The 21,594-nt window shown below is 35.4% G+C and overlaps 1 protein-coding gene across 1 annotated transcript; it reads left to right on the forward strand.

Moving 5' to 3' along the window:
• Positions 1-1,334: 1,334 nt before the first annotated feature.
• Positions 1,335-9,777, forward strand: LOC144442927 (sodium/potassium/calcium exchanger 4-like). Its single transcript, XM_078132300.1, has 8 exons — positions 1,335-1,521; positions 3,553-3,636; positions 3,976-4,079; positions 4,981-5,081; positions 6,818-7,047; positions 7,394-7,633; positions 9,056-9,157; positions 9,467-9,777. Exons 1-8 carry the CDS (start codon positions 1,335-1,337, stop codon positions 9,775-9,777), a joined length of 1,359 nt encoding a protein of 452 aa, XP_077988426.1.
• The last annotated feature ends 11,817 nt before the right edge of the window (positions 9,778-21,594 follow it).

The raw sequence follows: 21,594 nt of genomic DNA on the forward strand, positions 1-21,594 counted from the left end.
ACCATGGTAATAAGATAATTATAAACGCCAGTCTTCACATATAATCATTTTATTAAAAGATAAAGTCATATTTCAAATATGATATCCGCTTTAAATTACAACGCTCCATGATACATCTTATTCAAAAACTGAACATTAATGAGTCTAATTAAAAACAATTTCATCTTATGTGTTAATGAACTAATTAAAATGTTGCTAAACAACATTTTAATTAGTTCATTAACACATAATTGTTGTCACCTGCTATGGTCAAATTTGTCAGCTGAGATACCATTATTGATTTGTCATTGCAAAAGTAATTGCTGATGTTTTTTTTTTTTAAATTTGCTCTCGTTCTTTCGTGTGTATTTCTCGATTTTGTCGATGAAGTTTAAGTTAGAACTCTGCTCAGACTGTGCAATTTTGATGCTGATAAAGTGCAATTTTACGGATCTGACTGAATATTTAGACCAAAAGTTTTAATATACAAACATGACAACTGTTCAAAAATGTTTCACCCTGTATGTGTAATTTTACCAAAATAATGTTTAATGTTACTTTTTTATATTGCGTTTAATCATATTGTGCTACAAAATGTTACTCTAGACAAACAAGACCGAACACGCCTGTACTTGTGTTTTGAGTGTTCTCTCAGTGTACGTATATGTATGGAACAGATGTCAAACATAATTTAAGTTGTACAGTATCAACGCCCAAAGTCTCTGATTGGATTTTGGCTGCAATGCTTTGTGATTTAGACACGATAGATTGTACCGTGGGCCCTCCACCAAACAGTGGAGGGTTGTGTGATGTCATAACTTTAATGTATGAAAGGTAATATGTTGATAGCAGACATGTATAACAATAGTATATGTATATATACAAAACGAACTCAAGCTCCACGCGTTTTCAATATTGATGCATGGTGCTTTAGATTTGCACTGACCATGCGCAGTTCATCGATCGTTCTTCATGATTCATAAGGATACATTTGACAGGTAAGCGAGCTGTGCGAAAAAACTATGGCAATACCAAACTAAAATTTTGGAAATCATGTGTTTAAAATATCCACTTTAAATATTCAAAAGTATCATCTTTAAAAACACGTTTAATTCGAAATTAGAATTTCAAACCAACAACTTTTGCCAAGTCATTAGCCATAAAACAGCTACAACAGAAACGTTTATTCTATGGCAAATCTGTATATACATATAGTGTGGATGGTTGGTGAAACGTTCTAACAGCATTTCTGTTCCGTGTTTCTGTTGTGCCTTATACAGTGGTGAAACTTGACTGAGATCGACGTTGGATTCCATGCGCAAATTAATTTCATTTTCTGCGGCTATCTCGGAAAGATGACTACGGACATGAATTGCACTCCGGTTGGAACTCCAAGGGACCTACCGACTCACCTGTTCACCGAAGAACAGCTTCGTCATGGTGCTGTGATCGTACATATTGCTGTACTTATTTACATGGTGTATGCGCTCTGTTTGGAATCTGTACGCTACTTTATTCCTGCCATGGAAGTCATGTGTGAAAGTGAGTACATCTTAAATCTCCGACAAAGTCTGAGATCCTATAATAGTGTGATCATTGACTATGTAGTGAGAAAATAACAAATATTATAGTGAAAAAATGAGCATAATTTAGTCTATTCACAAAATTTATTTGTTAATCAAATTTGTATGTGAGTATCAATGGAATTAATGTTTAATTTCTTGTTATAAATATAATTCCAACTGAAGGGAGGAAAGACAAGAATCTTTTCACTTTAAATGTTTACACGATACTGGTATTTTAACATGTTCAAGTTTATGAAAGACAAAATTCACGTAGAAAGTGATCTGTTTTGGACAATACAACTTGAGTTTGTTTCACCAAGGATTAATCTTCTACGGTAGTGTAACTCAAAGTAGTCTCTGATGTAATCTTGATTATAAGCTACGAAGTGTTCAGCTATGCCAGCCTTAATTTAGACCTACCGATAGATACATTTATGTAGACCATATTGTGTGTGTACCCTTATCTGTGGCTCAAGTACTTTTTATTGATGCATGTATAAACCTTCGGTTCAACTGGCACTGGCATTAACGCACAAACGCAGACTATAAGCTTATGTAATCTATTAATTGTTGTATAACTAAAAGTTGCTGATCTTCGTTATTGCGTTGTTTATATAATTAAGTAATGCATTTTACTAAGTAGTGACTTTTGAGCATTTGACATAATTGTTATAAATATGAGATATATTTTGTTATTTGGTTAGGTTATTTCCACACTTCACAGTACAGAATATGAAGTATGACTGTCACGTTTCCTCTATTCTTTCGTTTGTGCGCGGTGTCGGCAGTATTCAAGGACTTTATGCCATTGAAAATAGATTCGTTAAATCTAACATATTCTCAGTTGTGTTTAACCCACTCAAAGAATTCGGATGTATCTGTTTTGTCCCCATTTGTTCTTCGATATCCATGTTAACGTTGGGGCTGAAGACTTTATATTTGTCACTGATTACCACATGTGATGGTACAACAACCCATATGGGCTTTAAATCAAAACTATTTTCACTTCATAAACTGAAACTTTTCCTGGTAGTTCGTAACAATGGTAGTACTACTGTATACATAGAGGTAGATATGATCACTGACAACTTGGTGAATTTTTATTTCACTTCCCGTAAAAAAAGTTGCAATTGAGGAATGGATATGACCACCACCAACACCATGATATCACGCATTTCCAGACATTGTATCGTTTGTACGTGGGTAACTGATTGTTTCGACACTTCACCGTTTCAACTTATGACCCGCTTTCCCAGGTAGTTTGTGAACTTGACGGTAATTATTCATCCGAAGGTCAAAGATATTCAAGTCTTTCGAATGAAGGGGGGGGGGGGGTCTGACGTAAACGATGGCGACCATGAACTCCGACTGGGTTTAGGACAGGCGACCTCAAGTGAACGTTATTGTTTATGTTTTTTCAGTAACTTGCTTGTTGAATATATTTACGTGACCATACGACATATATAAAAAGAATTTAATTGAAATATACTGGTATTCAACGGTTAGAAATATGATACCCGTATTAAACTTTTATGTTTGACGTATCATGTAATTCTTAACTTTCTCATCGAATACAACTATCTCACTTGACCATTAAATAAGGATATGTGAATATAGCATAGTCAATCGGTGTGTCTCACATAACCATAACAGTTTCTGATTAGGCCTAATTAGGTGGGGTAGGTAGATTTTTTATTTTATTTTTTATATTTATTTTTTAGGCCTTACAAATTGAAATTTTTTCTCTCTACAAAATGTCTCTTAACGTGTGACTTATTAACACATGAGCTCTTTCAATGATGTCATCCAATTTTACATTATAATTTTGGTACTGTCATACAAATATGCTTTGCACATTCTATATAGCTAGTTACTTAGTAAAATAAAACATGTCACCACATGCTGGTTGGCAGCGGATTGTATTTAAACTATATCAATATTTGATTCAGCAATTGTAATTTTTAAATACTATAAAAGAAATATGAAACCTGTTTGTTTACCTTACCAGGATTCCATATTCCTGAAGGTGTTGCTGGGGCAACTCTGGTGGCATTTGGCAGTTCGGCAGGAGAACTACTAATAACGCTAATAAGTAAGTGACAAAAAATGACCTGGTTTCCTTCAAACCTGGCACAAATATGATATACAATGTGTAAGAATCGCGTACTTCCCTAACAAATATCATTTTTTTAACCAATATTTGGGGTAGAAGTACACTAATTATAATTATAATTATAATAGTTGAGGAACTATCCAATCTGATTAAAATCCGATGTAGATGTCGGCTAATCGTTCATTGCTATTTTACCTTCGTTATTTTGCCTGAATTGACCTTCTTGGTACATGTTTACATTTTTTAGCCTGTGTGGAGTAAAGATAATTGACAACTCTTTGCTTTGTGTTGTATCTGATCTTACCGTCATTCTTCTAGGTGTTATAATTGGTAGTGGTACCATTGGATTCGGTACGGTGATTGGAACGTCCACATTCACAGCTGCATTCATTCCTGGGTGTTGTGGTTTAGTGCTCGTGACGGTAAGTCACTTAATGCATACCTGTGCATAGCATTCCGCACGCTTGTCAAATAAGCACGTAAAATGAAAGAGCGGTCGTACAATTCACACGTTAGGCTAGGGGTCCCACGTTACAAAAACTAACTTTGTTTCTGAGCAGATATTTACATGATTTAAAGACAAGCGTTTCCTCTGTTCACTATTTTTGCAAATGTTGTGGGGTTGACCTATACAACACCACATGCTATTTTTATTCAGCGTATGCTTTCTGATCAAGTTATAAAAACAAAATCCCCCCATACAAAGTATACATATAATTCAGAATATGTAATTAGTCATTTTATACACAATGGCATTACAAAAAAGACTAACATTTTTATCGTTATTTCGTGGGGTAACAACGGTCGATAACCACATCGTCAAAGCTGTTAAGTTTCATCATGTCGGCAAAATTAGTTGACAGTGATAGCGTATACTTAATAATTAATATGTGATCATACAAGCTCATTTCTGAGTTTATATCTGCATATCGCAGACACGTGTTTGGCATTTAAGTGTGGCAAATAACTTTGGAATTACAAATAGGTGATAAAGAACAGGGGAAATGTGTGCATGTATAATTTTTTGAATTATGCTAATATCACTGTTACTAAAAGGCGACCATATTTGTTGTAAAAATCCATACTTTTTACAATAGCTCAGGCACTATAAAAAAAGAGACTAAATTCAAGTGTCCAACCCCATATCATAAGATGTTACCCTTCTCATGGTTGAAATCGCTATATTGAAATCGCCATGTTTGACCTTGACCTTGACCTTCAGGGTCGGAAATAAAATAAACATCTCAGAGTATTGGTTAAGAGTTGTTCTATCTTTAAACTGCATTTGGGTTGCTTGACATTTAAAAAATTGATTTATTTCAGGCATTCCGGTTGGACTGGTGGCCTGTGTTTAGGGACACCAGCTTTTACATGATTGGTTGTATAGCTGTTATGCTTATGCTGCGTGACAGTGTTATTGTGTGGTAAGTTCTAATCAGCTTTGCAGAAAGTATAGAAAGTATAAAAAAAAGAAAGATGCGTGGGAATAAGCACACATCCTGGATTACATCACACAATCTGTATTGTACAATGAACTAAACGTCCTAGGCTGCTACAGATGTGTTTATACAAAGGTGTTGCAATTGAATTGGTGAAAAGAACTTACTATAAAGCGGCGATTATGTTTTTTTTCTTTCCCTGGTAGCTTGTCAACACAAATCTGTTGCCCACACGCTCAAAAGGTAACATGCGGTGAACATTTTTTTTTCTGGCTAGAAATACATATATATCATACATCATAATTTTATGATGAAATTCAAGCGTTTGTAGTTGTTACCATGGTAACAGAATAGGAAAATGTCCATATATCTTGTTGACCAAATATTAGATCTGTTGATTAACTACAATTCACACCTGTGTGATCATTCCACATTAATATTGTTATGACACTTCTTCCATGAATTAAGAAGTGTTGGATAATTCAAATTCGGGAAAACAGACTAAGCAACTTTCACTGTTCAATATTTTAAGTATTTTTAACCTATTTTTGGAGAATCTTACGGATTTTCAGAGCACGACCGAATAATTTCAAATGCTATCATAAATTGTCAATATGTAAATAAGTAAAGTATACAACAAATCATAACAGTCTCGTTGATAAAGCGAGCAACTATAAACATCACCAGAAAACATTTGTTTGACAGTTCCACAGCAACGTGATATAGAGCGTGCTACATAGCCCTGTCACGTAGTCCCAAACCCGAATGGATCTCTGTAGCATTTGTGTTTGTTTGTTTGTTTGTGTGTATCTGTCTGCATAACAGAAAATCGCTGGGAGGAATTCCCAGCACAAAAATTTATAAAAACAAAAAAAACAAAAAAAAACAAAACATTTATTTATCACCGCTTATGAGTAGCCACAGTCGTAAATCCAGGAATCACAATACATTGTCCATGCCACTTAGTTCATAATATGGTGTGCATACATCCTATACAACGTATACAAACCCTTTATATGACGTGCACAAATCACTATTATATGGTGTGCAAATAGCTTTATATGATGTACAGAATCTTTATATGATGTGCATACTTTATTATATGATGTGTAAAAATCTTACCACTGCATACAATCAGACTCATGACTGCATGTTAACAGAGATGATGCCAATGAATATATGGGGTTTTAAAATGTAGACTGAACAAACAATGTTGCTGTGAACTCTGGAGCATATTGTGAAAATAATTGTATTGAATTATGTGGGAATAAATGGTACCATATGGAGAAAAGACAATTAGAAACATTTGATTTATTCATATTTATGACATATCTCAATTTGAAATTTATTCGTTGGACAATTATCTACGTCTATCTAGGTCATCCCACCATTCACAGTACAAAGTCTATATGCAGCATGGCGTGAAATGTCAGTCAGTTGAGATGTTCCCACAACACGAATGACAGTTGAGAAAACAATGCATGCCCATAGTCTCACATTGCTTACACACACAACTAATAAGCCTCACATTGGAAGCGCAATGCTTCACTATATACTTAGACACAAGGTGCTTCCCATTAAAGTCAAATGGGAGTACCACTTGTTTGCATTTCGTCATATGACATCTGTGGATATTCAGTTTTGACGACGAAAGTTTAACACGATATTGCTTTATTTTGATGTAGCTAACAAGATATGCACCCTCTGTCTTTGAATAACAGGTTTGAAGCCTTCTTAATGGTCATTATGTACTGTGGATATATACTATTCATGTACTTTGACAAACGAATAAGTGAAGGTCTCAGAGTTGCAATGAAACGTAATGAGGATTCCAGGGCCGACCTGTTACAAACAGAAGAGGAAGAAAACTATGGCACAAATGGAAGTGCTAATGATGAAAAGAACGTTTTACAACGAGAAGAAGAGAAATCAGGAGAAACAAACTTGAAAGGTATATATGCGTAAAAAATAGGAATTTTATAATTTGCATGATCTAGTGATTGAAATGGCTAACTTGCAATAACAGCGACTGAGAGTCAGCCATGCCAATAAAAGTTCTAAACTTTTTAGAAGCTGGAATGTAGTGTTACTTTCCATTATTTGCCTAATTTGGATGTCAGCTCTAGAGCAACTGTCGGTGTCCCGTTTTAGTTTTGTTTTTTTAGTTTAAGGGCTTCAATATTTTTGAAAATCAAAATAGTTTGAGTATCACAGACTTTTGGAAAGTTAAAAAGTCTGTACTTCGGGTCTGTACTGTGGTGCCTTTGCATTTATTTATTGTTTTCATTTTTCCTCAGAAATTCAGAACAATGAACCAGACGTCGAAATGAAAGAATACTCTCCCTTCCATGTTCCCAATTCAATTCCTGGCAAATTTATATGGATTATAGGATTTCCTATAAGCATTGTATTCTATTTCACTATCCCTGACTGCAGTCTTCCAAGATGGCGCTCGTGGTTTCTCTTCACATTTTTTATGTCAATGGTATGGCTTGGCGCTATCAGTTACGTCATCATCTGGATGATTGACGTCATGGGTAAGTGCGTGTCACGTGACTATAACATCATCAAATCACCATATGCTTGCGTTATATTTTGCGTAGCGTTTATTCTAAAAACAGACAGACTTGGCGATGAATATTTTCAGGTGCAAATTCTTCAAAGCATCACACATTACTCTTTCATGTGATGCTTCAGACACACACTAACTTTTGTCACCATGTATGCAAATTAGACAGCTAGCTCCGTATAAAATCTCCTCATATAACTTTGGTAATGACTTCGTTTTTTCTCATGTATGATACCCTCCTTTTATGTTGTTTTTTTAAATATTTTTTTTATCAAACTTTAACTGTACATGTAGCGGCGATCATCTCTCTGCTAATTCTATGCTAACTCTATGCTAATTCTATGCTAATACTTGTAGTATACAGAACCTAAATACCCCACAAATGGGTGATGAGGCGAACACAGAGGACAGAGTTTGTCATGTGTTGCATTAAGCTACGCTTTCGCTTGTGAAGTCTCGCCTATTTACATACGGTCACAGGACAGTTGGGGAGGGGGAGAGGGTTCTCTCAGCAAGAGCCGGTGTACAATATCTGACATATGTAAATTAATTTATACAATCTATAAGGGTTATGCTTTTGGTTTTGTTATTGTTATTGTGTATGTTGTATGTTAGCATATTTTTTTAGTTTATCTACTGCTCATCTTTGTTTTGTTTTTTTGTATTTATCGATTTTCCAGTAAATTCAATCAAATAAATTAAGCCATACTACACAAGAGTGGTTTGAGCCCTCCCACCTTTTAACACATATAGATTTGTGCCTCTTGATTTGTAAGCTTTATGTAAAATTTGTAAGCTTTATGTAAAATTTGAACCTTGGACTTTTTACCCCTATTGTCGTGCCGAAATATAGATAGAGTTTAGACTCCTAGTTTTGGTACATTTGTAGAGTTTGTACAGTATCTCGCACCCTTTACGGTATACCTGTACCCTTTCTCCTTCTATTTACCCCTGCAACCCCACACTCCACTCCATCCCCATCCCTGGCTACGGAATACACCACATTTACTCGCGAGATTATATTGTAACTCCTCATCACCCACTTTGACGGCGAGAGTTTCTGTTATCACTTATAGCGTTAAAACAAGCCCGGCCTGTTGTTGGTGTTGATAGGAACCACGTGGTTCGAAATTCTTTAGGAGACCAAACTTGTGAATTTATAGGGAACGTCCATACCTAAGTTGAATTCTCGAAACAAAGATGATCTCATCACTCTTTCTCGGGTTGCTTTGCATTCATTTCAAACTTTTATAGCGTCATATACAGGGTTCCATTAACGGTGGTGTGTTCCAAAATGATTCTTTCTATATTCATAACTACATATAATTATATCAAATCGATTCGTTATTTATCTATGTTAACATTCATTTACTTTTATTTGTCATTGAAGGCTTCGTCTTTGGGATTCCGGATATTATAATTGGGTTGGTATTTGCAGCAATAGGCAGTAATGCACCAAGTCTAGTTGTCAGTATCTTGGCTGCAAAGAAAGGTAATTATGCCTCTATTGTTATCTTAATTTCGGATTTGTGTGATTCAGACACGTTTACTTACGAGTTCATATACATACATTATCAGATTATGATTGCTGTCACTGTCTGGCCACAATTTGGCGTGAATATTCTTAATGGGTTACTCTTTAAGTTTAATCGGTTTGATATTGGGAATTTCAATATGGCGGCCATTTTCCAAGATGGCCACTATGATATATCGTGAAATCTCATATTATACAAAGACGTTAATCATATCTTACCGCTTTACGTTGAGGGTGTTTACATGTATATAATTGTTTTCATTTTAGGGTACGTTGACATGGCTATTGCAAATGCTTTTGGCAGCAATGTGTTCAACATTCTACTGTGCCTTGGACTACCATGGATGGTCAGTTCTCTTCTACACCCAATTGATGGTTGGCATGCCATCTGGATCGAACGTGTGAACATGGTTTATATCGCTGTTATATTGTCGCTATCAGGCTTACTACCCGTACTGTGTTTGGCTTTATCTCGGTGGAAGCTTATACGTATAAATGGCATCATTCTGCTGTTTATCTATATTTTAATAATAACATCGGCAGTACTATACCAAATGCTTCAACGACAATATTGTTGATCAGACAGCGAAATCGACTTTGTGAATTAATGGGTTTTAAAAAAAATTCAATTTTCTTATTCATGAATGACATTCACCATTCCTGTTTATGTATAATATCATAATGAAATTTACACAAATACAATTAGCTTATTACACATTTCAATGCAAATGTTATCAAGTCTCAGGACTCCGTCATCAATACGTCAAATGACCGTTTTGGATGTGTATTTAAGAATTTAAAGAAAACTGCATGGGTATAGATATTGTTATTAAAATTTGCAAATTGGTTCTACTTAGTATTTCAATATAATCCCTTTTATGGTATTTACACATTATGGATTGATATACGTGAATCACAATGATAAATGCATATGATGGAAAAAAAATTAAAACTAAGCATATGTTATCCTATAGATAGTTCCATTTCCGCGTCAGAGGATGGATGTCAATCACGCCAGCAGTTGCGTTCCACTGCCTCTCAACACATTGGAAATAAGAGAAGCAATTCCAGACAGTGCATGATGTTATGCTTCGATTTCAAATGAAATATAATTCTTATCATAAAACCTAAAACAGCTTGCTTAATTTCTGTCTTGCTTAAGTCCTGATGGAACGCACAGAAATGGTGTTCTCGGTGAAATGTCGCAAGACAAGGAATGGTCCCACGATAAACCAACGAAGGAGCATCATCTTATCAATTCCTGGTACACATATTGCAACCTTTTTCTCATGACCAAGTCTATTTTATGAATGGTTTATTCACAGAACTTTCAACATATGCTTAATATGGTATGTTTTGTGCTATAAAAGAAAAAATTTATCCTTGTACTAAATATTTTGCTCTCAAACATTAATCATTTCTTCTACAAATGTATTGTTCCTATGTCACCTGTGGGCCACCGTAGGTATGTCACTTTCGTTAGAATTTAAAATGTTCATTTTCTTTTAAACCACAAAGGGGGAAAATCGAAATGAAATTCTTTTACCAACAAATTTATATGCATCTATGTTCTCAATTCACCTATGATAGAATTTAAGCTCTAAAGTTGGTTTCTCTATTTATAAATGGAAATCAATGTCATTGACAAATGAGTGTTCAACATTGATATGAAGGAAACATAAAATTAACCCGGCTTATCTATATTTTTTAACGTAATTCCGTCTTTATCCACAAGTCATTAACATAAGAAGTTATCCTGCCCAAGAGAGAATCTGGGCAGAATGCCATTGTGTAGATCCAAGGTAATCTATGTATAGTATGACTGTACGTATCAAAGTTTGATGTTTACCTGCATTTGTTTGGTTTATGTAAAAGCAATTGTTATTAATCTTACATGGAGGCTTGGTGCTGTTAAGTTGCATGTGAAATATTTACAACTATTTTACTAAATCTTTCAATAAAATGCTGTATCACAATATGCCACTAGTGACTATTCAAGGTCCCAATATGAGTTATCTTGTTGTTGTTGTTGTTGTTGTTGTTGTTGTTGTTGTTGACGTCGTCATTTACTTTCAGATAGTTATATAAATTGAATTGATATGTTGATTCACACTCAGTTTACAAAGTACTCATTGAATTTCGATAACCTTGGCTCATTCCTTCAAAATGGAGAGAGAGAGAGAGAGAGAGAGAGAGAGAGAGAGAGAGAGAGAGAGAGAGAGAGAGAGAGAGAGAGAGAGAGAGAGAGAGAGAGAGAGAGAGAGAGAGAGAGAGAGAGGGGGGGAGAGAGAGGGAGAGAATAAATACGACAAAATAGATATTTGGGGAATCTTTATTGTCATAGGGTAGTTTCAAATCGTACATTGCAAAGAATTAACAATGTAGTATAAATTATTATTTACTTATTTCACTATATACTGATAATCTTCGACGGTAACTTTTTGTCTCCAAGTAACGTTACCAAGAACATATTTTCTAACACTATTCACAATTAAAAAATTCCAAAATTGGTGTTGTTTGATATCGAAGGTTCAATCGATGAGATGAAATAACTAAAAGGCTAATAGTAACGAGGTCTCTTCTTATACGGTTTTGACATATTCAATCAAAATATGACACAGAACGGAGAAACAAAAAGTATCTCCTAAACCTCAAAAGTTTAAAGTGATACAATGCCAAATGTCGAGTAAACTATTAACAGTAATTTTAAGCTACCTGTAACAATTAGTACTCTCAAATCTTGCATCTATTTCTGTATATCACTGAAACAATGTTGACAGTCAATAACAATAAAGGTTCATACTACTTACGAAACAGTCATTCCCTAAGTCTTGGAATAGTATTTGGTTATAATTGACATTGATAATTATGTTAAGTTTAAGATGCTAGAATATCTATCATCAAAGGGGATTTACTTCGTTAAATTAATATCGCATTGTCATTGCAATTAACAACTGTACTCCAATGACGTAATGCCATTCTCAAATGACGTCATCATATCGCAAATATTGCCAAATTTCACACTACGTGTATGCAGAGTACAACCAACATATTCAGATCAAGTTATTGCATAATAGATTTTTAAAACAATATAATTACCCATTCATTACAATATAATTACATATTCATAGCCATATAATTACATATTTAAAACAATATAATTACTTATTAAATACAATATGATAACATATTCACTTGACAAATAATCCAAATTAAAGATGACATACATTTTACGACAAAAAATAAATTCATGTAAAGTTTCGTGGAAAAAAATCTATGAAACGTACGTCATATGTATAGTACATTTAACAATGAACGTAACGAACACGATATAGATATATAAACTTCTTATACCTTTCAAAGTCCCGATTGAATTATTTTGATATCTATACATGTTTATCTGATGGGAAATAAATTCCTCAAATTAGCAAACATGAAATTCGGGGAAAAATAGTAAATTTCAAGTCAATGTTAATAAGTTAAACTAACAGCCTTAACTTACTATCACAAGTAGTCAATCAAATTCACGTACCACTTGGTAAAGACTTGGCGGCCATTTTGTATTAAAAGTAGTGTCTTACGCTTGTTGGAGAATGCTGTAATAATTTTCTTGTTGCATCATTTGCCCATTCATATTCGATCAGACTATCGTGATTACTGATCTGATAGATTGACGATGCTGTATTGTCAATCTCATCCTAACACGTGACCATGAACTAAATATCGTATTTTAATTTTATTATTTCCTTTTTAAAATGACAGTGCCATAGCATGGTCGTCTCCAACGGTGTACACTTTTTATTTTTGCGACGACAATGCGACATCTGCTATTGAACATTATTAACGTTTAGAGGGCGGTAGTACTGCAATAAACTTATTTGCTGTGAATTTGTGTCGCCCGATACCTCTTGTGTGCATGTTGGCCAGTAGATAACCATATTTTTACGTGACGTCATTAATGTCCTCTTAGTTGGTACACAGTACTTCTCTGACGTGAGCTTGTCTTATAGAAAACATCATTGATAGGTCGATATTTAAGGTGTATGGAATAATCCTTTGCATGTCATTCACATCAAATGATTTTAATTCTAAGCTGATATATCTTTCGAATAATTCGGGATCTCCATCCAATGCAATCAACATTTCCCAATCTGTAGGTTTCCTCAGGGCCCCTTTCACAAGACGATATATGCTTTTCAGTTTCATCTTTTTGTGGACGGCTTTGTCTACCTCAAGACCAATTGATTGCTTCTGTAAATTATCTTCTACATGGTTGATGATATGTACGGATCTATACGGCCATTCATCTAACATGATGGTCCACAAAACGACCTCTCGCGGCAGAAAAAGTGGACCTCCTAAAACTTTAACCATGTGTGCTGTCAGGCAAAGCAGGTTGAAAATGCGTCGAATATTTCTAGGGTTAGGAGAAATGTATTTCACCAAGCCACCATCTTCGAACTCTCTCAGAAGATCATTCATGTATTGGTCCTGGTAAATCATATCTCTGCCAAAGACCTTGACCTCCAAAAGCTCCCTCTCTTCCCCATCCTTTTCGTCGTGTGACCAAGAAAGCGAGGAGGAGTGAACACTAGAAGATGGTTTATACGTTGATGCACGCGGCTCTTCTGTCACATTTTCCTCATCAAGAGCTCGACGTGGTTCTTTCTCGTATTTGTCAAGGTAGTAAGCATCTTCGATCAGCGACTCAAGAAACTTGTTTGTTTTACTGCTAGTCATCAGTGGGATACTGAACGGAATCTGGATCAGTTTCTTTAGGTATTGACTGCCAGTCCAGTACGAACTCTTGGCAACGGCACCAAGATTTTGATCGATAGCTTGTACGACGATTCGTGGATCGATTGCCAGTATGCAGATGAAGGGTGATCGCTTATCAGACATGAGGATATTGATAGCATCTACGACATCGACGATTTTCTTTGGAGGACATCGGTCAAGTTCATCTACCGTTATAATAACTCGAATTGGTTTCTTTTCATAACCAGCAATCCAATTGACCAAGCTCGATGCAGTCAGCACCTCGCATTTGATGTCACCCATGAATCCTAGTTTCGTCGAGAAATCTGGTTTGCTCATCATTTTCTCAATCTTCGATTGTTGAGAGTACAGGAAGATGATCAACCCACTCCAGATACCCTTGATGTTGGTCACCACGGCAACACCCATGATGGTTGCAAGTGTTCCCCCGACTGCAACGAAACCGAACGAAGTGTCCTTTTTTTCTGATTTCATCGAAATTACGCCAATTCCTAACAATACTGCAATGACAATTACTATGATGATTGCCACAAGTAAACAGATGAATAAAGTTAGCACGGAGATGGAAAACATTTTAAAAAGAGTTGTCTTCCGCATTTCATATTCGTCATTCTTTCCTCGCGATGTTTTATCACGGCGGAACTGTACCCGTTGATGTTCTGATGGCGTTGTCATGATCCTAAAAAATCGTGTTTTCCAATAGCCGGCATAGCCTTCAACGCGAGAGACAAGCTTGGTTACAATGCCAGCCCACAGTGTGTCACTACCTGCGTACTCCCAGGCGTTGAACTTGACGAAGATGAAGTCCATTTCATCAGTTTCAAAGTAAGGAGGAGCTTTGGGTGGTAGGTAGAAAATGATCATGAGGAGAAGGCGAAAATCTCTCCAAAGACTAGTTTTAGTCGTATTGTATCGCTTCTGCATATCACTCAGGAAGTCTACCGAAGACAAAAGAAACACCAGTCAATGAAAAACTAACAGTAAAATATATCAAATATTCCTGCTACATGACAATAACATTATGATAGCAGTCCAAGAGAAAAAAAAATGTTCTGTGAAGACCAGCATGTCACGACACAACAGTATTTGGCTTATATACAAATCTTAAAAGGTGTTGCATGGACATGACATACCTCACATAATTACAACTTAATAATCTAATATAAAATCTTGCTGAGTAAAGTTTACGTTGCGAACAATACTAAACTAATCGCAGATCTAGACTTAGATACGTAAAGGACCAGGTAATATAATAACTGGTACACTTACCGGTTACACATTTTAGCAAATACGATTTTCCAGACCCCCATGGTGCATATATGCCAACCGTCAAAGGAGTTGATATAGCTAGACAGTATAACGCATTGGAAAGACTTCTTGCATAAATGTTGAGACTTGTTGACCCCTTTATAAAGTCACTGTCGTTACGAAGGTCGTACCCAATAGAATGTGGTTCTGTTACTGCATAGATAGAATGGAGAAATGTGATGAGTAGATTAATTAGCCAAGAGTTAATAAACGATCTCATCATTTAGCGTGAAAAGTATGAAACTTTCACGAAATAAACTTATAATATTAATATTCGGGCGGGGGGGGGGGGGGTCATTCAGTGTGAAGTCACCATATAGGTAATGTTAAACCACTGACATTAATGAGGGGTTACATATACTACTGTGGAAACCGAGGTTTAGGGTTACTTAGATTGACACAAACTAAAAGATTTGATGTTCGATATGGTATATTACACAAGTGGATGATAGAGGTGCCTTCGTTTTGCCTCAGACAAGTAACACGTGTTATATTGCTTGTCTGTGGTTTTACTTATAAAACAACCCTGTAATCAAGATTGTGTAAACACATGGAAATCTAAAAATGTACACTATTTGATCACTGAGGTTATCAGAAATGACACCCTAATGTGAGTACAATTAAACCAACGTCCACTCAAGAGCTGTTATCAACATGTCTTAAAATAATAGTTTGTATCAAGTTCGGTTTCCACTGTCGTAACTCTTCCACAGCATAAAGTCGCCGGAACTTTGATTCGGGGAAAAAACTTTTCTTCGAAGAAACTTCTTTTAAAAAAAATCAAAAAAATCACAAACTGGTAGGAATTGCTCCCAGTGAATTTTTCTACTATGCAGACATATACACAATCACATTTTAAACTTAAATGTACATATTTATCTTTCCTATAACATCAAACATATAAAGCTCTTCCACCTATAAACCACCACCTTGCTCAAAACCTCAAGAGCATACTACTTTTCCAATACGCACATCAAATGTTGTCCTTTCCCTCATCCTACAAGTAATTCCTAACATAATACGTGTTGGCGACTTACATAACGATTCGTCTTCTGGATCAATCATTCTGTACTGTGCAAGCCGTTTCATTCTTTTGCTTGCACACTCCAGGGGCACTTCATTTGTTCGATTCTTAACATGCTTCAATTCAGGACTTTTCTTCATCAGGTAAACTGCAACATCGTCAGCGTCACATTTCAAAGCTATATGAAGAGCAGTGTCCTGCATCGACAGGATGAATAATTTAAGCCATTTGGAAACCCACCATTTTGAATGGTGCATTGTGGGAAATTTAGTATCATTCAATTGATAAGCACTGTTGTAAACAACCTGTCGCGTTGTATGTGACAACATATGATTTAGTCTTGGTTACCAAGACCATACATTTAAAACAGATTAAACTGAAGACCTTTCTAAGAGCTTCCATTCCAAATTGTTCTCCTTATAGATGTTTATCGAATACTGACTAAAATGACTTTCGATTAATCACTTACCCCTGTGCTATTCAAGGCTTTGAGGTCATTTTCACAATATTCTGATATAACCAGGTGTTCCATCATATCAACATCATTCTTCATTGCTGCTGCAGACAAATCATTTGCCTGTAGTCAAAAAAGAAAATAGTGCATTGAACAGCGCCCTCGTTGTTAATGAAACGGTGATGCAAATGTGGACAACTACGGCTATGGTATTTCGAAATCACAGTTCCTTCTTGTCAAAATTGTAACACTTCTCTTGTTGCATACCTTATCAACTGGCAACTCGTGACGTTGAAGTTTAATAGAGATGTTGAAGAGGTCTTCATCTTTACCCTCTGTCAGTAGAGATGGCGGCCCAGCACTTGCATCGTGTTTGTGGAAAAACGCCGTTAGGATTAAATAAGTCGCACCTCCAGCATCAGCCAGCGACTTCTCATCTGATTGAAATGTAATAAAAAACACATACAAATGAAAGTTTGGTACACATTTTGTGAAATCTCGTTAGATTATTCATTAATGACGTATGTGTCAAGAGAGGTGAAATAATCTTCAAATTCACGTAACTCGAAAGTGATCTTGAAAATGTTCTAAATTTTCTCCATTGTCTGCTTCCGACGAGCAAAACACCTAAACGGAATGATTAACTTTTGCATGTATACGTGTTCATCAGGTCACAATAAATAAATAAATAAAAATACCTGTCAAAATCGCGCGACTGTGTGAACTAATATAATGTAGTAATACCTTGAATGAGTAAAATATACAGTAACAATTTGTAGACTTACTCAATTCAGTAGGATTCACAAATAAGTTGTTTCCAAATAAATTTGTATAACTCATGAAATGTTTGATCTAGTTACATGCATGGAGTTATTATGAAACCCATTGCGGCAAACAGAAATACAAAAAAAATCGAGAGAAAAAAAGACAAACTGCTCAAGAAATAGAAATTTGCTTGTTGGAAGCAAGTACTCAAGTTATCTGTGACTTTGAGGAGTCATGAGCCTCATTTTCAATTCCTAAAGGTCATTATCCGTTGACATTGTCCAATAGGAGGACTTGGTACATACGAAAGCCTACACCTCCGGACCACTCCATAGACCATGGATGTCCGTTATATCCTAGTGTTGTAAACAATCGCCATTTGATGGATTGGTCAGCTAAACATTGGATTTGTCCGGAATCTATACCATATGCACCAAAATCAAATTTCCATGCAACCATTGGGACGCCCTCTTTAGGCTGAGGAGGTTCAGTCTGAAATTAAAAGGAAATAGGAGTCTGAAGACTTTCTTCAGTAGTGTAAATATAAAAGGTGTATCCTCTAATTTCCTCATTTTGCAAATAGAATATTAATTAATGTTAATTAACTTTCTATGTTTTTCAAATTTGAAAAAAATGGAATATTCAGCGAATCAATATCTAAAACACGTATGTGTGTAACAACAACAACAACAACAACAACAGCAACAACAACAACAACAACAACAACAACATCATCGTCATCATCATCATCATACTAACAATGATAACATCAACTAGTAAACCAATACTTGTAGACACACACACACATAGACACACACAGACACACAGACACACACACACACAGAGACACACACACACACATACATACATACATACATACATACTTACATACATACATACATACATACATACATACATACATACATACATACATACATACATACATACATACATACATACATACATACATACATACATACATACATACATACATACATACATACATACATACATACATACATACATACATACATACATACATACATACATACATACATACATACATACATACATACATACATACATACATACATACATACATACATACATACATACATACATACATACATACATACATACATACATACATAAATAAATAAATAAATACATACATACATACATACATACATACATACATACATACATACATACATACATAAATACATAAGCTTACACCTTAAATATGGGAACAGAATTTGGAAAATCGTTGCTATTAGGACTCTTTCATTTTGCGAGTTCTAATCTACAGTTCTAATCCACTGATGCTAACAATAGCAATGGTCGAAAGACTTTTTCCCAAAAGCAGTTTGAGGTAACGCGAATACGTTCGTTTTTGTTACCCTCACAAAATATAAATATTGAATTATTTATATACCTGATATTACAATACAAATATCATTGTGGTCCGTATACTGTATATAGCAATAGTTCTGTTTGACCTTTGACATAACGATTCTAATCAGGAATCAAGTCACATGACCCCGATAAAGTATTTTAAACTAGGTGCTCGATGAGTATTTTCTTCTAGGACGCTGCTTTATCACATTAGTATACAAAAGACTAATTCTTAAAGGGTCACGAGCTGAGTGTATACGTGGGGGGTGTTACTAATTGAGGGGGTACTCGCAGTATTCTACTATGCTTACTGAAATATACTTAACTATCAGTTGTAATTGACTGAACTCAAATCTGATAATGATTTTTACGGCTGACGATTACTATTCAGACGTACCAATGCTGCATTCAAAAAAACTTCCTAAAGGCGACAAAACGATTTAGATAACTTGATACATATTAAATCTTCTCCATATCGTACTGTCATTCATTTCACTCAAATTGATTTATATTATCATATTAATTTTGACATTGCTACTTTAAGGTAAAGGTTCATCTTTGAACCCCCTCCCCCCGCCCCCGCATTGTTTGGATTCCATGAGCTATTTTTACGTTGTCGTGACCGTGTTGGTGTGAACCTTGTATACAAGTAGTGTGATAGCTGGTAGATGCGGGTTATAAACTACACGTGTATGAATGTACTTGCATACAAATATCACACATTCAATCCACTTGTAATAATCACATGCTCATGGAATTTTGTTGTGATTCTTACCTAACCAGCCAACCAACCAACTTACTGACGTACCTACCCACGTGCCTATTTACCAATTTGCCTATCTACTAACCCACGACATATGTCATATAGTACTCATTCGTTTACTCATCCATCCATCCATCCACCTACCTAGAGCTACTTACCAACCTACCTACCTACCTACCTACCTACCTATCTGATTAAAATGTGATGAGGTGAAAGCGGCTAGATGTCTTTATTTACCTCTATTTCTATCGTTTTGTGTCGTTTGTTTTGTTCGGGGTGATCGCCGCCTTCGATCTCCCAGTAACATGTACAAATAAACGACATAAATGATGGAAATAGAGGTAAATAAAGACATCTAGCAGCTTTCACCACATCAGATTTTAATCAGATTGACTACCTACCTACCCAGACCCATCTCTCTAGCTACCCTACTGCCCACGTTCTCCTTAGCCGTTCGTCTGCCAACCCGTTTTCGACAACCCACCAGACCACCTACCCACCCACCCACCCACCCACACAGCAAATTAGGGACACGTACAATACGTAAATTGTCTTGACTGACACTAACGTTTTTTTCCAAATAGTTATTAGTTCGCACGCTTACATTATTAGTATGAATAATTTGGGCATGAGACTTATTTCGACTTTAATGTAGGTCACACTCAAGAGTTCTCAACAATTTATAGTCCATGTACGTAAAAAACACAAAAATGAAATAATATGCGATATTAATAAACTTTTAGCTATTTAATCCATCCATACTTCATTAAAGTTTATAAGTTGTCACTGAAGATTCGTCATATTTTGAATTTACTTATGATGTATAAGGTATTTAATATATTAATATTAAGATCTAGGCTAATTAATTTTAGTATTTGACCTTCACATAAGTACTATAATCGTTACGCCAAATCACTTCTTACTTAATAATTAAGACCACTTCAAAAATAGTTTAGGTATAGTAAAGTCTCATACTCTCGCGTCTCATATACAAAAATTACCTTGTCATCTGAATTATGTTCAGCCATCCACGAATGATAGAATGACCCGGCTCTCCATCCACATCGCATACCAACAACCTTGTGTTGTTCACCTCGTTCGTACTGGCCATGCTTCAGTGAATACTTGAGTTTAACAGCTTCACGTTCACGGTCAGCGATGTTCAAGATGAATACCCCACCCTCTTCTTGACTTTTACAGAAACGCTAAATGAAAACAAACGTAATCACCGATAAATACTTTGAGTGTCTGTGTACACTTATTCTTTTATTTATACTTCTAATATATCCAACCCCAATTACGAATTTCATGTCTGAAACCTTTCAGTTTAAAAAATACAATACCCTTGCATTGTAACAGTATACAATGCCATTGCAGTGTAACAGTTAAAGGGGCACAAGCTGAGTATATATCATTGGCGTAGCTGTTCTGTATATTTAAAAGGTATTTGCATTACCGTACCTACTGAAGCACACTTAACCATCACTTGAAATTGATTGAACCTAAACCTGGTATTCAGATATAACTTGTAAACGATCCTAATTACAACGATCCGGTGACGAAATTAATCATAGGTATAGAACTGTTCAAAGAACCCCTACTATGAAATCAACTGTTTTAACAATGCAGAAGACAATTGTAGTAATGTCATAAAATGCATGTATCGATATTAGCATATTATACTATAATAGTTTACTCAAGGTTTCATGGAAGTATTATCACTTGAGTAAAAAACTTATAAACTCAGCATTTGCCACTTTAACAATATTGTGGACAGTTTCATTGAAACGGTTAACGAATGTGTGGATAGTTACATTGTGTAAATGTACGAAATGTATTTAATGGAACTGAGAACATCGTTGAAGCAAAGAGGATTAGTCGGAGAGGAGTATAATTGTTGTTATATT

This window comes from Glandiceps talaboti, chromosome 12 (assembly GCF_964340395.1).
Source record: "Glandiceps talaboti chromosome 12, keGlaTala1.1, whole genome shotgun sequence".
In the NCBI taxonomy this organism is placed as follows: Eukaryota; Metazoa; Hemichordata; class Enteropneusta; family Spengelidae; genus Glandiceps; species Glandiceps talaboti.

What these genes read in the sequence shown, in the direction of transcription:
- LOC144442927 (XM_078132300.1), top strand. Translation starts at nt 1,335, where the DNA reads ATGACTACGGACATGAATTGCACTCCGGTTGGAACTCCAAGGGACCTA. An exon ending in CATGGAAGTCATGTGTGAAA is followed by an intron (nt 1,522 to 3,552) that starts GTGAGTACATCT and finishes TTACCTTACCAG; the next exon opens with GATTCCATATTCCTGAAGGT. An exon ending in TATCTTGGCTGCAAAGAAAG is followed by an intron (nt 9,158 to 9,466) that starts GTAATTATGCCT and finishes TTTTCATTTTAG; the next exon opens with GGTACGTTGACATGGCTATT.